Raw genomic sequence first — 14,120 nt, 5'->3', positions numbered from 1 at the left:
ACCCCCTATCTGCTACCCCCTTCGCCCGCTTTCAATGACGACGAACACCCTCGCCGACTTCCCCTTACCTTTTTGATCAAATCTGCTCAGAAAATTGTCTCGTTTTTGGGTATTGTTGGATAAAAATGTCCTTAAAGCTGGCTGTTGTGAAAAATTTGAATAAAAATGTCTTGTTTTTTGGTATTGTTTTGTTTGGCCATTAATTGTTTGGTTGAATGTGCAGATGGGGTTGACTGTAATACCATTTGTAAGAGATCCAAGATACTTATACCTTAAAATGCTATTGTTAGAGTGAGAAAACCCATAATTTTATAAGCAGATATAATTTATCAAATTTAGGGTGAAAATATCTTATCAGATCTAGGATAGATGGAATTCAAATTTAGGCTGATCTTACTTCTAGGATAGAAGTTCTCTTTCAAAGCACCCAAGATAATATGTTATCAACTTATTGCTCAATTCGTTTTAATGTTAGAGCTTTTGATTTGTTTATTTGAATCTCTATTCGTTGCTTGTTGCATCTGTCATACGTTCACGTCGAAAGTTTATTTCTTCATTGCGGGACTCATTACAACTTCAGCCGTTATAATAAGTTCAAAAAAGAAAGACTTCTATAAGTCTCCTTACACAATGAAAATAAAACAGATGACTTCCTGAGAAAACACGTAGAGAGATCGTTTATCGATCTTCTGCTTGCGCGGGATCTTTGTCGGTGCCAGGGTTTATCCGTGGACCACCAACTGATTAGACCCGAACAAAGATTTCGTTGCCTTGCAAAGGAAATAAGAAATTAAAGTGACTATCTCGGCAACAGTGAGATAATCAATCTTCTCAAGAATCACAGCTAGGTTCAATCTCAAGGGAAATGGATGAACGGAATGTAGATCTCTCGAACTCTTCTCCTCTTTGTGCTGAAGAACTTGCCAAGATCTCTTTCTTCTCTCTGAAATTCGTGCTCCTCACACTTCAATTTGACAGGGCTTTGCCAAGACTCGAGAATTTCGGCTCTGTGTGAATGAAGGCCCTAGGGCTATATTTATATGTTTCAGAAGCTTTGTGTTCGGATAAGAACGACCGATTTAATCTCATCCTCAGTTATAACCACTTAACCACATTCCAAGATAACTTCAAATCAGTTGGAGAAACTTCGGGCTGAAGAAATCCTAAAATCTTAACGAAAAACTGGTTTTCAGGTGGTTAGCGAGCGAAAAATAGCATTTCTAAGCATTAGACATACCTTGTGTCTCGGCCAAGGCCGAGACACAAGGTGTGTCTCGGCCAAGGCCGAGACACAAGGTGTGTCTCGGTCTTGGCTAAGACACGACTGGTGTCATACTGTTGTTTTACATCTAACTCTCTCATCTAACCTCAGAATGAAGTGATTCAAGATGCATTAGAAAGATGATGAAGAGATCTACAACTTTTATCTTTTGAGCTTCTTTAGATTCGAATCACATAATGACCAAAATGTGTGAGACATCATTGGTGTCCTGCAGGTGTGAAATAGCCTCGACCATCTCGGTTATTTTGGCTCTAACTTTCATGTCCGATCTCAGAATAAGGTGATCTAAGATGCATTGGAAAGATAATGAAGAGATATATAACTTTTGTCTTTTGAGCTTCTTCATATTTGAAGCAAATCATGGTTAAAATAGCTTTATCAGGCCCGAGACACAACATGTGTCTCAGCCAAAGCCCTTGGCCGAGACACATTTTGTATCTCGGTTTTGGTTGAGACACGACATGCGTATCGGTTTCGACCAAGATGCCGTTTTGCGTGCCTTGATAGTTTTCCTGTAATTTCTCGGTCTGATCTCGGAATGACGCGATTTAAAATGCGTTGGAAATCCGTAGAAGAGATCTACAATCTCCCATGGGTAAATCATACGTAGAGTAGACGAGACATGAGTGACACTTCGTCTTTCATGAGTGAAATCATAACTCCTGATCAAATCGTCTTTTCGTTATTCTGTCGTCCCGTTGATTCGTACACTTCGTCGACTCACTTCATGCGCTTGTCAGTGTCAGATAATCCTATTTTACTTTGATAATGATGTTTATCATCTTCTCTCTGTCTCGAGCTGCGTGCGGGAACATATAGGAAAATTTTGACGTCTACATCATAGATTCAATTCAAATTAATTAAATAATTATTAGCTATGAATTTATGCCATTTGAGTTCTAGTTTATACCATGTGAGTTCTAGTTTATGTCATGTTAGTTCTAGTTTATACTATGTTTGTTCTAATTTATGCCATGTTAGTTTTAATTTCTGCTATGTTAGTTTTAATTTCTGCTATGTTAGTTCTAATTTACATCATGTTAGTTCTAATCTCTGCCATGTAAATTGCTACTTCTTTGAATGTTTCAGGGTTACGAGAGGACAATGAATGTTGAAACAGGTGATGTGCTACCCATTAGACTAAGTGAAAATTATACCCAAAATTTTATGGATGTTGATGGTGAATTGCATACAACTCTTGTAGGTCCGAATGAGATGACTTTCATAGGAGAGGCACCATACGAGGGGAAAAAAATTTGCTACATTTGAGGAGGCATACAACTATTACAATTCTTATGTAAAAAAATAGGTTTTGGAATCTGCAAGGAAACAGCCGATAAGTCAAGAAAGTCAAGAGAAATTAATTCAAATAACCTATAGGCAATTTTTGAAGTCTTACTTGTCAATCGCCGTCCAGATACTAGAGTGGATTGTCCCGCAAGAATGAAGATTAAGTTGACTTCCTCCAAGACATGGATTGTCACGAAGTTTGAGGGAGAGCACCCAACCCATCTATTATCGAGCCCTGATAAAGTGTTTAATCATTATTCCCACAGACAAAGACATCGCTCGAAGACTTTCAAGAGAATTATTGAGAATTTGAGTGAAGAAAGAATGGCTCCTACTATTGCTCGAGTGTATAATGTTCTGTCCAAGAGTCTTCATGAAGAATATATTACTACACAACAATGTATTGATCACATCAGAACTATTAGGAAGAACAATATTGGCAATGAATGCATATCCATCATAAAGAATTTTCAAGATAGGAAGGAAATCGATCCATAATTTTACTTTTCCATAGAGCTGGATTAGTCGGGGAATATGAGGAGCGTGTTTTGGGCTGATGGGAGAGCAATATCTTCTTACTTAAGTTTTGGAGATGTAGTGGTGTTCGACGTCACATATAAACCAATTATTTGAGCCTACCATTTGCTCCATTCATAGGTGTAAATCATCATCGGTAGTCCATTCTCTTTGGTTGTGCGTTACTTGCTGATGAGCAAGAGGATACCTTTATTTGGTTGTTCACCTAATGGCTAAAATGCATGCATAGGGTTGCACCAAAAGCAATTATCACCGATCAAGATGCACAAATAGGAGGAGCTATCAAATAAGTTTTTCCTAATACCCGACACCATTTTTGTTCTTGGAATATTAGCAGACATATTGCCGAGCATCAACTTCTAATGAAAGCACAATATGAAGATGAAATTTCTACATATTTTGATAAGTGGTACCGAGCTAGCACTATTCACAATTGTGAGGAACGTTGGAAGATTTTGAAGGAGAAATTTAATATAGATGAGAATATAGATAGTTGGCTAACGAGAATGTATAGATTGCATGCACACTGGGTAGATGCATATTTGAAAGACATATTTTGGGCAGGAATGACAACTAGTCAGAGGAGTGAAAGTATCAATGCATTTTTTGATGGTTATGTAAATACAAATACTAGGCTTGTGGACTTTGTATGCCAATATAACAAAGCCTTAGCAAATCACCATGCATCTGAATCTCGAGAAGACTTTATGACATTGAATACCGTGCTTGCAATGTGCCTTCGACATCCACTTGAAGTGAAAGTTAGCAAGTTATATACTAGGGGGATCTTCAAAATATTCCAAGATGAGCTTACTAATGGGTTATCACTTTTTCATGAAGAAATGCTAAAGGAAGAGCCAAAAATAATTTATCTAGTTGGTGTTTTTTCTGAAGAAAGAGAGAAATGGGAAGAAGTTACATATGACAAATCTAGAGAGCTTACGGTCAAGTGTTCTTGTGCACTTTTTGAAACTGATGGGATCCTTTGTAGGCATATATTGCATATCATATTGCTTCTTCAGTTGACAGCTATTCCTGATAATTATATATTGCAAAGGTGAAAAATTGATGCAAGGTACAAAAACATTAGATTTTTTAATGTTATGGATGTAAGAAGCAATGAAGGTAGCATGGAGCAGTGTGATATTATTAGATTATGGTCAATTCGAGCCAGATTCAATGCTACCCTTGAGATGGCTTCATGTTCAGCAAATGCTATTTCTATGGTGGAGAGAATGCTACAAGATATCACTGTATCAGTTGAGAAGGAAGTAAAGCTTAATGATATTCATATTGCAAACTCTCAAATTAGAAGCCAAATTAGTTCAAATGCAAATATAGTATTGAGAGATGGTGGAGAAATTTTAATTCGTGATCCTAGTGGCCCAGTCAAAACAAAGGGTCGTCCAAGAGGTGCTAGCAGGTACGAGTCAGGAATTGATGAGTCACAATCGAAAAAGGAAAATATCAAAAATGTGGAATTATCAATAATTGGGTCACTATAAGACTGGTTGCCCGATGTTGGTAAGTTACTTGAGAATTCATCTTGTAATATTTATTTTTCGTTCAATTAAATTCTTTCTTGTGCACAACTCATGAATGTTTTCCATGAATAGAAAAAGTAATAGCCTGTAGCATGTTCGAAGAACTTTGAGGAATGTTAGAGCATGTCAGAGCATTTTGGAGCATGTCTTCAGCATTTTGGAGCATGTCAGAGCATTTTGGAGTATGTCAGAGCATTTTTGAATTTTGAAGCATGTCAGAACATATTTTAAAGCTCACAAGTCTTTTGTTATAGAACTTTGTACTTTAGTTCCTTTTGTAAGAGTAAGGGATGCCTCACTCTGGATCAGTAGATCTGATCGCTCTCACAATGCGAGGCGAAACCATGTAACTTCTTTCCTTTAATGATATCTATTTTGGAGCATGTCAGAATACTTCTGGCATAATAAAAATAAGCTTATGTGTCTATGTTAGTTCTAGCTGAGTTATTGTTAGTTCTAGTTGTTGCCTTGTTATTTCTAACTGTTCCCGTGTTAGATCTAGCTCTAGCTAGCGTAAGTTCTAGTGTAAGTGTTGGTTCTAGTGGCTATGTTAGTTCTAGCGTAGTTATTGTTAGTTCTACTTAGTTATTATTAGTTCTATCTGTTGTGATGTTAGTTCTAGCTATTCTCGTATTAGTTCTAACTCTATCTAGCGTTAGCTCTAGTGTAAGTGTTGGTTGTAGTGGCTATGTTAGTTCTACCTGAGTTATTGTTAGTTCTAGCTGTTGTCTTGTTATTTCTAGCTATTCTCGTGTTAGTTCTAACTTCATCTAGCATTTGTTCTAGTGTAAGTGTTGGTTCTAGTGATCATATTAGTTCTAACTTAGTTATTGTTAGTTTTAACTATTGTGATGTTAGTTCTATTTGTACTCGTGTTAGTTCTAACTCCATCTAGCGTTAACTCTAGTGTAAGTGTTGGTTTTAGTACCTATATTAGTTCTAGCTGAGTTATTGTTAGTTCTAGCTGCTGCCTTGTTATTTCTAGCTATTCTCGTGTTAGTTCTAACTCCATCTAGCGTTAGTTCTAGTGTAAGTGTTGGTTCTAGTGGCCAAGTTTGTTCTGACTTAGTTATTGTTAGTTCTAGCTGTTGTAGTATTAGTTCTAGCTGTACTCATGTTAGTTCTAACTCCATCTAGCATTAGTTCTAGTGTAAGTATTGGTTCTAGTACCCATGTTAGTTCTAGCTGAGTTATTATTAGTTCTAGCTACTGCCTTGTTATTTCTAGCTATTCTCGTATTAGTTCTAACTCCATCTAGCGTTAGTTCTAGTGTAATTCTATGGTTCTAGTGGCCATGTTAGTTCTACCTTAGTTATTATAATTTCTAGTGGCTATGTTACCTCCAACACCTATATATTCTTTACAACTTGCTCATAATATTTGAGTCTTCCACTAATAACAAATTGAGCCCTGACTCATAAAAGATTTGTTCTTTGATTGGTTTTGTTGCCGAAAAGAACAAAACATGAAAGGTAAGAGGCTTGGGATTTACATCCAATCCAACAAAGCTTACGCATTAGAAAAACCATTGAATCAACTAGAAATAACATTGAACCAACACTTACCATAGAAATAACGTGGGCTGGATGTAGAACTAACACGAGATTGTCTAGAACTAGCTGTACATATGCTAGAACTAACATTGAATCAATTAGAACTAATGTAATATCTAGAACCAACACTTTCCATAGAAATAACACGGGCTGGAGGTAGAGCTTACACGAGATTGGCTAGAACTAGTTGTATATAAGCTAGAACTAACATTGAATCAATTAGAACTAGCGTAGCATCTAGAACCAATACTTACCATAGAAATAATATGATCTGGAGATAGAACTAACACGAGATTGGCTAGAATTGGCTGTATATAAGCTAGAACTAACATTGAATCAATTAGAATTAACGTAGCATCTAGAACCAATATTGTAGGCGTTAAAAATTGCCTACGGGTTCCCGCATGCAGTTCGAGATGAATAAAAGATGATGAACATCATTATCTGAGTCAAGGAGGATTATTTGACATCGACAAGTGAATGAAATGAGTCAACGAAGCGTATGAATCAACAGGACGACATATTAGCAAAAAACGACCTAATCGGGAATTATGTTTAACTCACAAAAGATGAGGTGCCATTCGTGTCTCGTCCACTCCATGTATGATTCACCCATGGGAGATTGTAGATATTTTTCCTGGCTTTCTGACGCACTTTGAATCACATCGTTCCGAAACTGGATCGGAAAGTTACGATAAAAACAGTCAAAAAGGGGAAAACGACGTCTCGGCCAAGGACTGTCCCGGCCCCGAGAAGGCTGTCTCAATCCTGTTTTTGCTAATTTTTTCACCGTTTCTTCAATGTTAACTGACCCAATTCTAATCCAAAGCCTCTTCAACTAATTTGGAGTTGTCTTTGAACGTGGTTAAGTGGTTACAACTAAGGATAAGATCAAATCGTTCGTTCTTATCCGAAAACTAAGCTTCTGAAGCCTATAGATACAGTCCTAGGGCCTTCATTTACAAAAATTTGAAATTTTGAAGTATCGACGAAGCCCTGTCGAATTGAAGAGTGAGGAGCCACGAATTTCAGAGAGGAGAAAGTGATCTTGGCGCAACATAAAGAGGAAGAGTTTGAGAGATCTGCACCCGTTCATCCATTTCCTTGAGATCGTACCTAGCTGTAATTCTCGAGAAGAGTGATTATCTCGCTTTACTGAGATAGTTACTTTAGTTTCTTGTCTCCTTTTCGAGACAACAAAATCTTTATATTTGATCTGATTAGTTGGTGGTCTACGGATAAACCCCAGCACAGACTAAGATCCCACGCAAACAGCGGGTGATAAACGTCCGTTGTGTGTGTTTTCAGAAAGTTATAATTTTTATTTTTATTTGTTGAGATCATTATAATGACTAAAGTTGTGATGAGTCCGTTAATGCCAGAACCAACTTTCCATCGAAATACGTTGGCGATCACAGTGAGAGCCAACAACCTCGCTGCCGAGGCTGTTGTGTCACAGCCGCTGATCAAGATCCTGGTGGATGAAGAGGTCGAATACGAGTTTGACCAGCAAAAGTTCGAGGAGTACGTCTCCTCCTCCTCCTCCTCCAGATCTTTCTCTCACTGCAAGCGTAGGAAGATCACTTTTGTGAAGAAGGTTAATTGGCCTTCAGATCTGAAAACTCAGGGTGAAAAATCTTCGCCTGAATGCTATTAAAGCCTCCTCTCCGACCTATAGAAAAGCAGGATCTAACGTTCATGATAACTCCTTAAAGGTCAAGGAGTTGATTGTCGAGGGCGCACCAGTGCTGACGAAGAGGGCTCGCCAGAGGCGCCGCCAAAGTTTTGCCCGACAATTCGCCAATGCTTTAGAACAGGTGGATGGACTCCGCTACCAAGCGGATCTAGAGTTTAGAAGGCGCCAAGTGGCTAAAACATCACCGCAACAAGCATCAGGATCCTTCTCCCAACCGCCGACTAACAAATGGGTTCGTGTCAAAAGAACCTGTTCTAGTCTCGAGGAGTGCATCCAAAAGCACTGCGTGCTTCTTGCACATGCCTGGATCCTTGTGCGAAAGGCACAAGAATTGCAAAAAAGAAGAGGTGGTCAAAGAGCTACCAAGACCTAAGCAGGTTTGGGTGCCGAAGGCCAAAACAATGTCTCTACCCGACAAGAGATACCAGTCGTGTCTCTCACTCAATTCCAGTTCCAAGGCTGCTCTCCAGCCTTCATCAATTTCAAATCCCGCTCCTCCTGCTCCCGCACCTCCGGTGAAGCCCTATAGCAGCGTGGATCTCTCCAAATTCAGGATTTTGTTGAAGGATTGCATGAGTCTTCTACACAAAGATCGAGGCAAAACTCCTATCAAAGAACGCTTGGGTCCAACGAATAAATCACGAGCGACTCTTTAGACTGGGGGTCATACATGACCTCCTAACAAGACTATTCTTGTAACCACCCGATTGAGGGTGCGTGCAGAAAACCAGGAGCTCGTTAGGGTTTCACCATTACAAGGGTGTAATACCAAATCGAGTGACTAGACCTTTAAACCGTTAGGGTCATTCTTTCAATCTCATCTTGGTCAAATCTTTAAATAGTTAGGACCACAACCAAAATCCCATCTTGATTCCTTCCATGAACGAGAGGTCCACTTCCAAATTGAGCGACTATACCTTTAAACAGTTAGGGTCGTTCTTTCAATCTTATCTTGGTCAAACCTTTAAACAGTTAGGACCACAACCAAAATCCCCTCTCGATTCCTTCCATGAACGAGAAGTCCACTTCCAAATCGAGCGACTAGACTTTTAAATAGTTAGGGTCATTCTTCCAATCTCATCTTGGTCAAACTTTTAAATAGTTAGGACCACAACCAAAATCCCCTCTCGATTCCTTCCATGAACGAGAGATCCACTTCCAAATCGAGCGACTAGACCTTTAAATAGTTAGGGTCGTTCTTATAATCTCATCTTGGTCAAACTTTTAAACAGTTAGGACCACAACAAAAATCCCCTATCGATTTCTTCCATGAACGAGAGGTCCACTTCCAAATCGAGCGACTAGAACTTTAAACAGTTAGGGCCGTTCTTCCAATCTCATCTTGGTCAAACCTTTAAATAGTTAGGACCACAACCAAAATCCCCTCTTGATTCCTTCCATGAACGAGAGGTCCACAAATTGAATGATCAAATCTATAAACAGTTAAGGTCATTCTTCCAATCCTATCTTGGTCAAACCTTTAAACAGTTAGGACCACAACCAAAATCCCCTCTTGATTCCTTTCATGAACGAGCGGTCCACAAATTGAATGATCAAACCTTTAAATAGTTAGGGTCATTCCAATCCCATATTTGTCAAACCTTTAAACAGTTAGGACCAAAGCCAAAATCCCCTCTCGATTCATTCCACGAACGAGAGGTCCACTTTTAAATTGAATGATTAAACCTTTAAACAGTTAGAGTCATTCCAAACCTTACTCGGAGTTCCCTTTCAATGAACGAAAGACCTCCATCTCCATCAGGCGATCAAACCTTTAAACAATTAGGATCGTCTCAATCTACCATCTAGTCAAACCTTTAAATAGTTAGGGCTAAGGTCAAAAATTTTTCTCGATAAACGATAAATCTTCCTTCAATTTTGATAATCAAACCTTTAAACAGTTAGGGTTATCTAAATCTTTTCGATTCTCAGAGTGGAGATCCCACTTTGAGTTTCTTTTACAGCATGAGATAGAATATAAAATTCTTCCTCTCCGACACCAGGTTCGTCTTTGCCCCAAGAGAGGACACCATTTTCTAGCATCAAAATCCTTGCTTTTCATGCATGAGGAGCTTTATCTTGATCCCTAATAGAGATAAGCCTGCATCTAACACATACTGTCGGTTAGTCTTTTCCGTGAAAAAGACACCAGAATCTATATCTAGGGGAATTTATCTCGAGCCCTAATCAGAGATTAGCTACACCTAACACACGTTGCCATTTAGTCTTTTCTGTGAAAAAGACACCAGGATTCGTGCCTGGAGGAATTATCTCGATCCTTAAACCAAGATAAGTCGGTGCCTAACACGCGCTACCGGGTGGTCCGATCCCGTAAAAATGACAAAGTTTATGTATTCAAAATTATAGCACTAAGTCTAAAAGAATTTATTCTTTTAGCATAACATTACATATGAAACAAGTTCCAACAATTCACATGCTAGCTCGATTCAAACGGTAATCGGTAAAGGCACATCAAATTCGTTGAAGGCTGAGGGTTTGGCAAAAATCTTATGAGCACCCCGCAAGGGATGATTAAGTCTATGTATTTAAAATCATAGCGTTAAGTCTAAAAGAATTCATTCTTTTAGCATAACGTCACATGCAGAATGGACTTAAACAATCTGCATACTAGCCCGATTCAAACGGTAGTCGGTAAAGGTACTTCAAACCTGTTGATGGCTGAGGGTTTGACAAAAATCCTATGAGTATTATACTTATCTATTCAAAACAGAATGTATAATCATAATAAGGGGAAAAAGTCACTAACGCATCAGCTTTACCAGTATAAACTGTGTCTATGCCGGTCAACGCGTTACAATGAAAGTCAACGTCGGTTAACGCGTCGCAATGAAAGTCAATACCGATCAACGCATTATAATGAAGGTCAACACTGGTCAACGCGTAGCCGTGAGTCAACACTGGTCAACATGTTTGCGATGAAAGTCAACGTCGGTCAACGTGTAGCCATGGGATAACATCGGTCAATGCGTTGCGATGAAGGTCAATGCTTCAACAATTTTGAGCCGAAACAAGGCTTGAATTAATTTTAAGGCAAAGGATAATTCCGAGGATTTTAACTGTTACCCGGGTGTGAATCCCCAATGAGGATAATCAGTTCAACATTGACTCAATGATATGAGTTAAACACAATAGTTTTAATTCAAGACTTCGACAACGGTCAGATGATAAATACAACACCGGAAGAATTTTAGCTATTCGACAAAATACTGAGTAGACTAAAAATTACAGAGGTCAAGAACTAAAGCCAATTATAGGTCCTTTTACACTGACTGAAGGTTTGATCTATTACATCCAAAGTATTACAGGCTCTTCTATAAAAGAAACGAGATCGAAATACTTTGGAGGGGGTATCTGTAGGCGTCAAAAATTACCTACGAGTTCTCGCATGCAGTTCGAGATAAAAATAAGATGATGAATGTCATTATCTAAATCAAGAAGGATTATCTAATGTCGACAAATAAATGAAGTGAGTCGACGAAGCGTATGAATCAACGGGACGGCAGATTACCAAAGAAACGATCCAATCGGGAATTACGTTTAACTCACGAAAGACGAGGCGTCATTCATATCTCGTCCACTCCATGTATGATTCACCTATGGGAGAATGTAGATCTTTTTCCTGGTTTTCTGACGCACTTTGAATCACGTTGTTCCGAAACCGGATCGGAAAGTTACGATAAAAATAGTCAAAAGGGGGAAACGGCGTCTCGGTCAAGGACTGTCCCGACCCCGAAAAGGCTATCTCAGGCTTGTTTTTGCTGTTTTTTCGTTGTTTCTTCAATGTTAACTACCCCAATTCTGATCCAAATCCTCTCCAACTGATTTAGAGTTATCTTTGAATATGGTTAAGTGGTCACAACTGAGGATAAGATCAAATCATTCGTTCTTATCCGAAAACCGAGCTTCTGAAGCCTATAAATACAGCCCTAGGACCTTCATTTACAAAAATCTGGATTTCTGAAGCCTCGGCGAAGCCCTGTCGAATTGAAGAGTCAGAGAGGAGGAAGTGATCTTGGTGATTTCTTGAGCATAAAGAGGACGAGTTCGAGAGATCTATACCCGTTCATCCATTTCCTTGAGATCATACCTAGCTATGATTCTCGAGAAGAATGATTATCTCGCTTTGCCGAGATAGTTACTTTAGTTTCTTATCTCTTTTGTGAGGCAATAAAATATTTATATTGGATCTGATCAGTTGGTGGTCTACGGATAAACCCCGGCACAGGCCAAGATCCACGCAAACAGCGGGTGATGAATGTCCGTTGTGTGTGTTTTCAGAAAGTTATAATTTTTATTTTTATTTGTTGAGATCATTGTAACGACTAAAGTTATGATGAGTCCATTAATGAAAGAACTAACTTTCCACCAAAACAAATACTTGCCATAGAAATAATGCAGGCTGGATGTAGAACTAACACGAGATTGTCTAGAACTAGCTGTATATAAGCTATAACTAACATTGAATCAATTAGAACTAACATAGTATCTAGAACCAACACTTGTGATGGAAATAACGCGGGATTTACTATAGAGCTAACTTGAGTGCATCTCGAACTGACATGGGAGCAGCTAGAACTAACACAACTGCGAGTAGAACATACATAACAATTAGATCCAACACTTATACTAGAACTGACACGAGAGTAACTAGAACTAACATATCATCAAGTAGAACTAACATCCAAATATAACTAACAAAGATGTATAAAAACTTCACTGTATGCGAAAGATAATATATAACAAATCATTTCCTTCCATAATAGTGTAAAATACAACAGAACTAACTTCATGAGATGCTAAGGATAAGAAAGATCTAATTTATACCGTGTTAGTTCTAGCTGCACTCATGTTAGTTCTAATAGAGGTCATCTTAGATCTACCTGGGGTCATGCTAGTTCTCATTTATGCCATGTGAGTTCTAGTTTCTGTACCCAAGTTAGTTCTAACTGAGGTCATGTTAGTTCTACCTTGGGTCATGTTAGTTCTGATTTATGTCATGTGAGTTCTAACTTATGCCCATGTTAGTTCTAGTTTCTTCCATGTTAATTCTAATTTACACCATGTTAGTTCTAGATGCGCTCATGTTAGTTCTAGCTGTATTCATGTTAGTCATTATTTGGGTCATGCTAGTCTTAGTTGGCGTCATATTAGCTAAGAATTGAGTCACGTTAGTTCTAATAAAGGTCAATTAGTTCTATCTCATGTTAGTCCTATTGCATCTCATGTTAGTTTGGTCTAGTCTAGTTCTAATTTATGCCTTGTTAGTTCTAATTTTAATGCTTAATGTATTTGCTACAGTTTTGATACTAAGAGATGACGGGAATAAAAAAATATGCCTACATCGACAGCACCAGACCTCCAATGATAAATTGGGCATCACAAGAGGTGAAAGTCCTATCTATGAGGGTGAGGACCATTGCATCTAGTATAAGTGTTGGTTATAGTGGCTATGTTAGTTTTATCATAGTTATTATCAGTTCTACTTGCTACTGTGTTAATTTTAGTTGCACCCATGTTAGTTCTACCTCCAGCTAGCGTTAGATCTAGTATAAGTGTTGGTTATATTCCATATGTTAGTTCTAGCTGAGTGATTGTTAGTTCTAACGGCTCCCGTGTTAGTTTTAGTTGTTCTCTGTAGGTTGTCTAAAAATTAATGCAGATAGATGATCCTCATTAAACACTAACAATGAATGTTACAATTTAACGACTTTCATATTAACAATTCAACAATGAAAGTTACAATTTGACGACTTTTATATTAGCAATTCAACAATGAAAGTTACAAACAAATGGCTTTCACATCAACGAATGAAGACTATAATTAGATGATTTTCATGTAGATCGAGAAAGTTACAATTTAACGACCTTCACGACAATCGATAGAAACTCTGATTCAACAGTCTTCACAGACAACGACAGGAGTTACAAGCTAATGACTCCTTGTAGGCAATAAAAATTGTTTTTAATCCTTATCAGAGAAGTTCAGAACAAAACTGCTATAACCTCGCCCGAAATAGCAGAAAAAGGGGAAAACGCAGATATCTCCCAAACCGTAAGGAATTTGGTGAAAACCTCGCCCGAAATAGCAGAAAAAGGGGAAAACGCAGATATCTCCCAAACCGTAAGGAATTTGGTGAAACGGAGAAAGCGAACCGAAGCCTTTGGCTCGGTTCGGATGGCCCCATCTCGTCGAGATA

At 38.4% G+C, this 14,120-nt stretch overlaps 1 protein-coding gene across 1 annotated transcript; it reads left to right on the top strand.

The window, feature by feature from the left end:
• LOC109821769 (protein FAR1-RELATED SEQUENCE 5-like) lies at positions 3,616-4,170 on the top strand. Its single transcript, XM_020387928.1, has one exon. It carries the CDS (start codon positions 3,616-3,618, stop codon positions 4,168-4,170), a length of 555 nt encoding a protein of 184 aa, XP_020243517.1.

Source organism: Asparagus officinalis, chromosome 8, assembly GCF_001876935.1.
Source record: "Asparagus officinalis chromosome 8, Aspof.V1, whole genome shotgun sequence".
NCBI classification, from domain to species: Eukaryota; Viridiplantae; Streptophyta; class Magnoliopsida; order Asparagales; family Asparagaceae; genus Asparagus; species Asparagus officinalis.
Note: the sequence above shows the minus strand (reverse complement) of the source record. Positions and strands in the feature narration are given on the sequence as shown.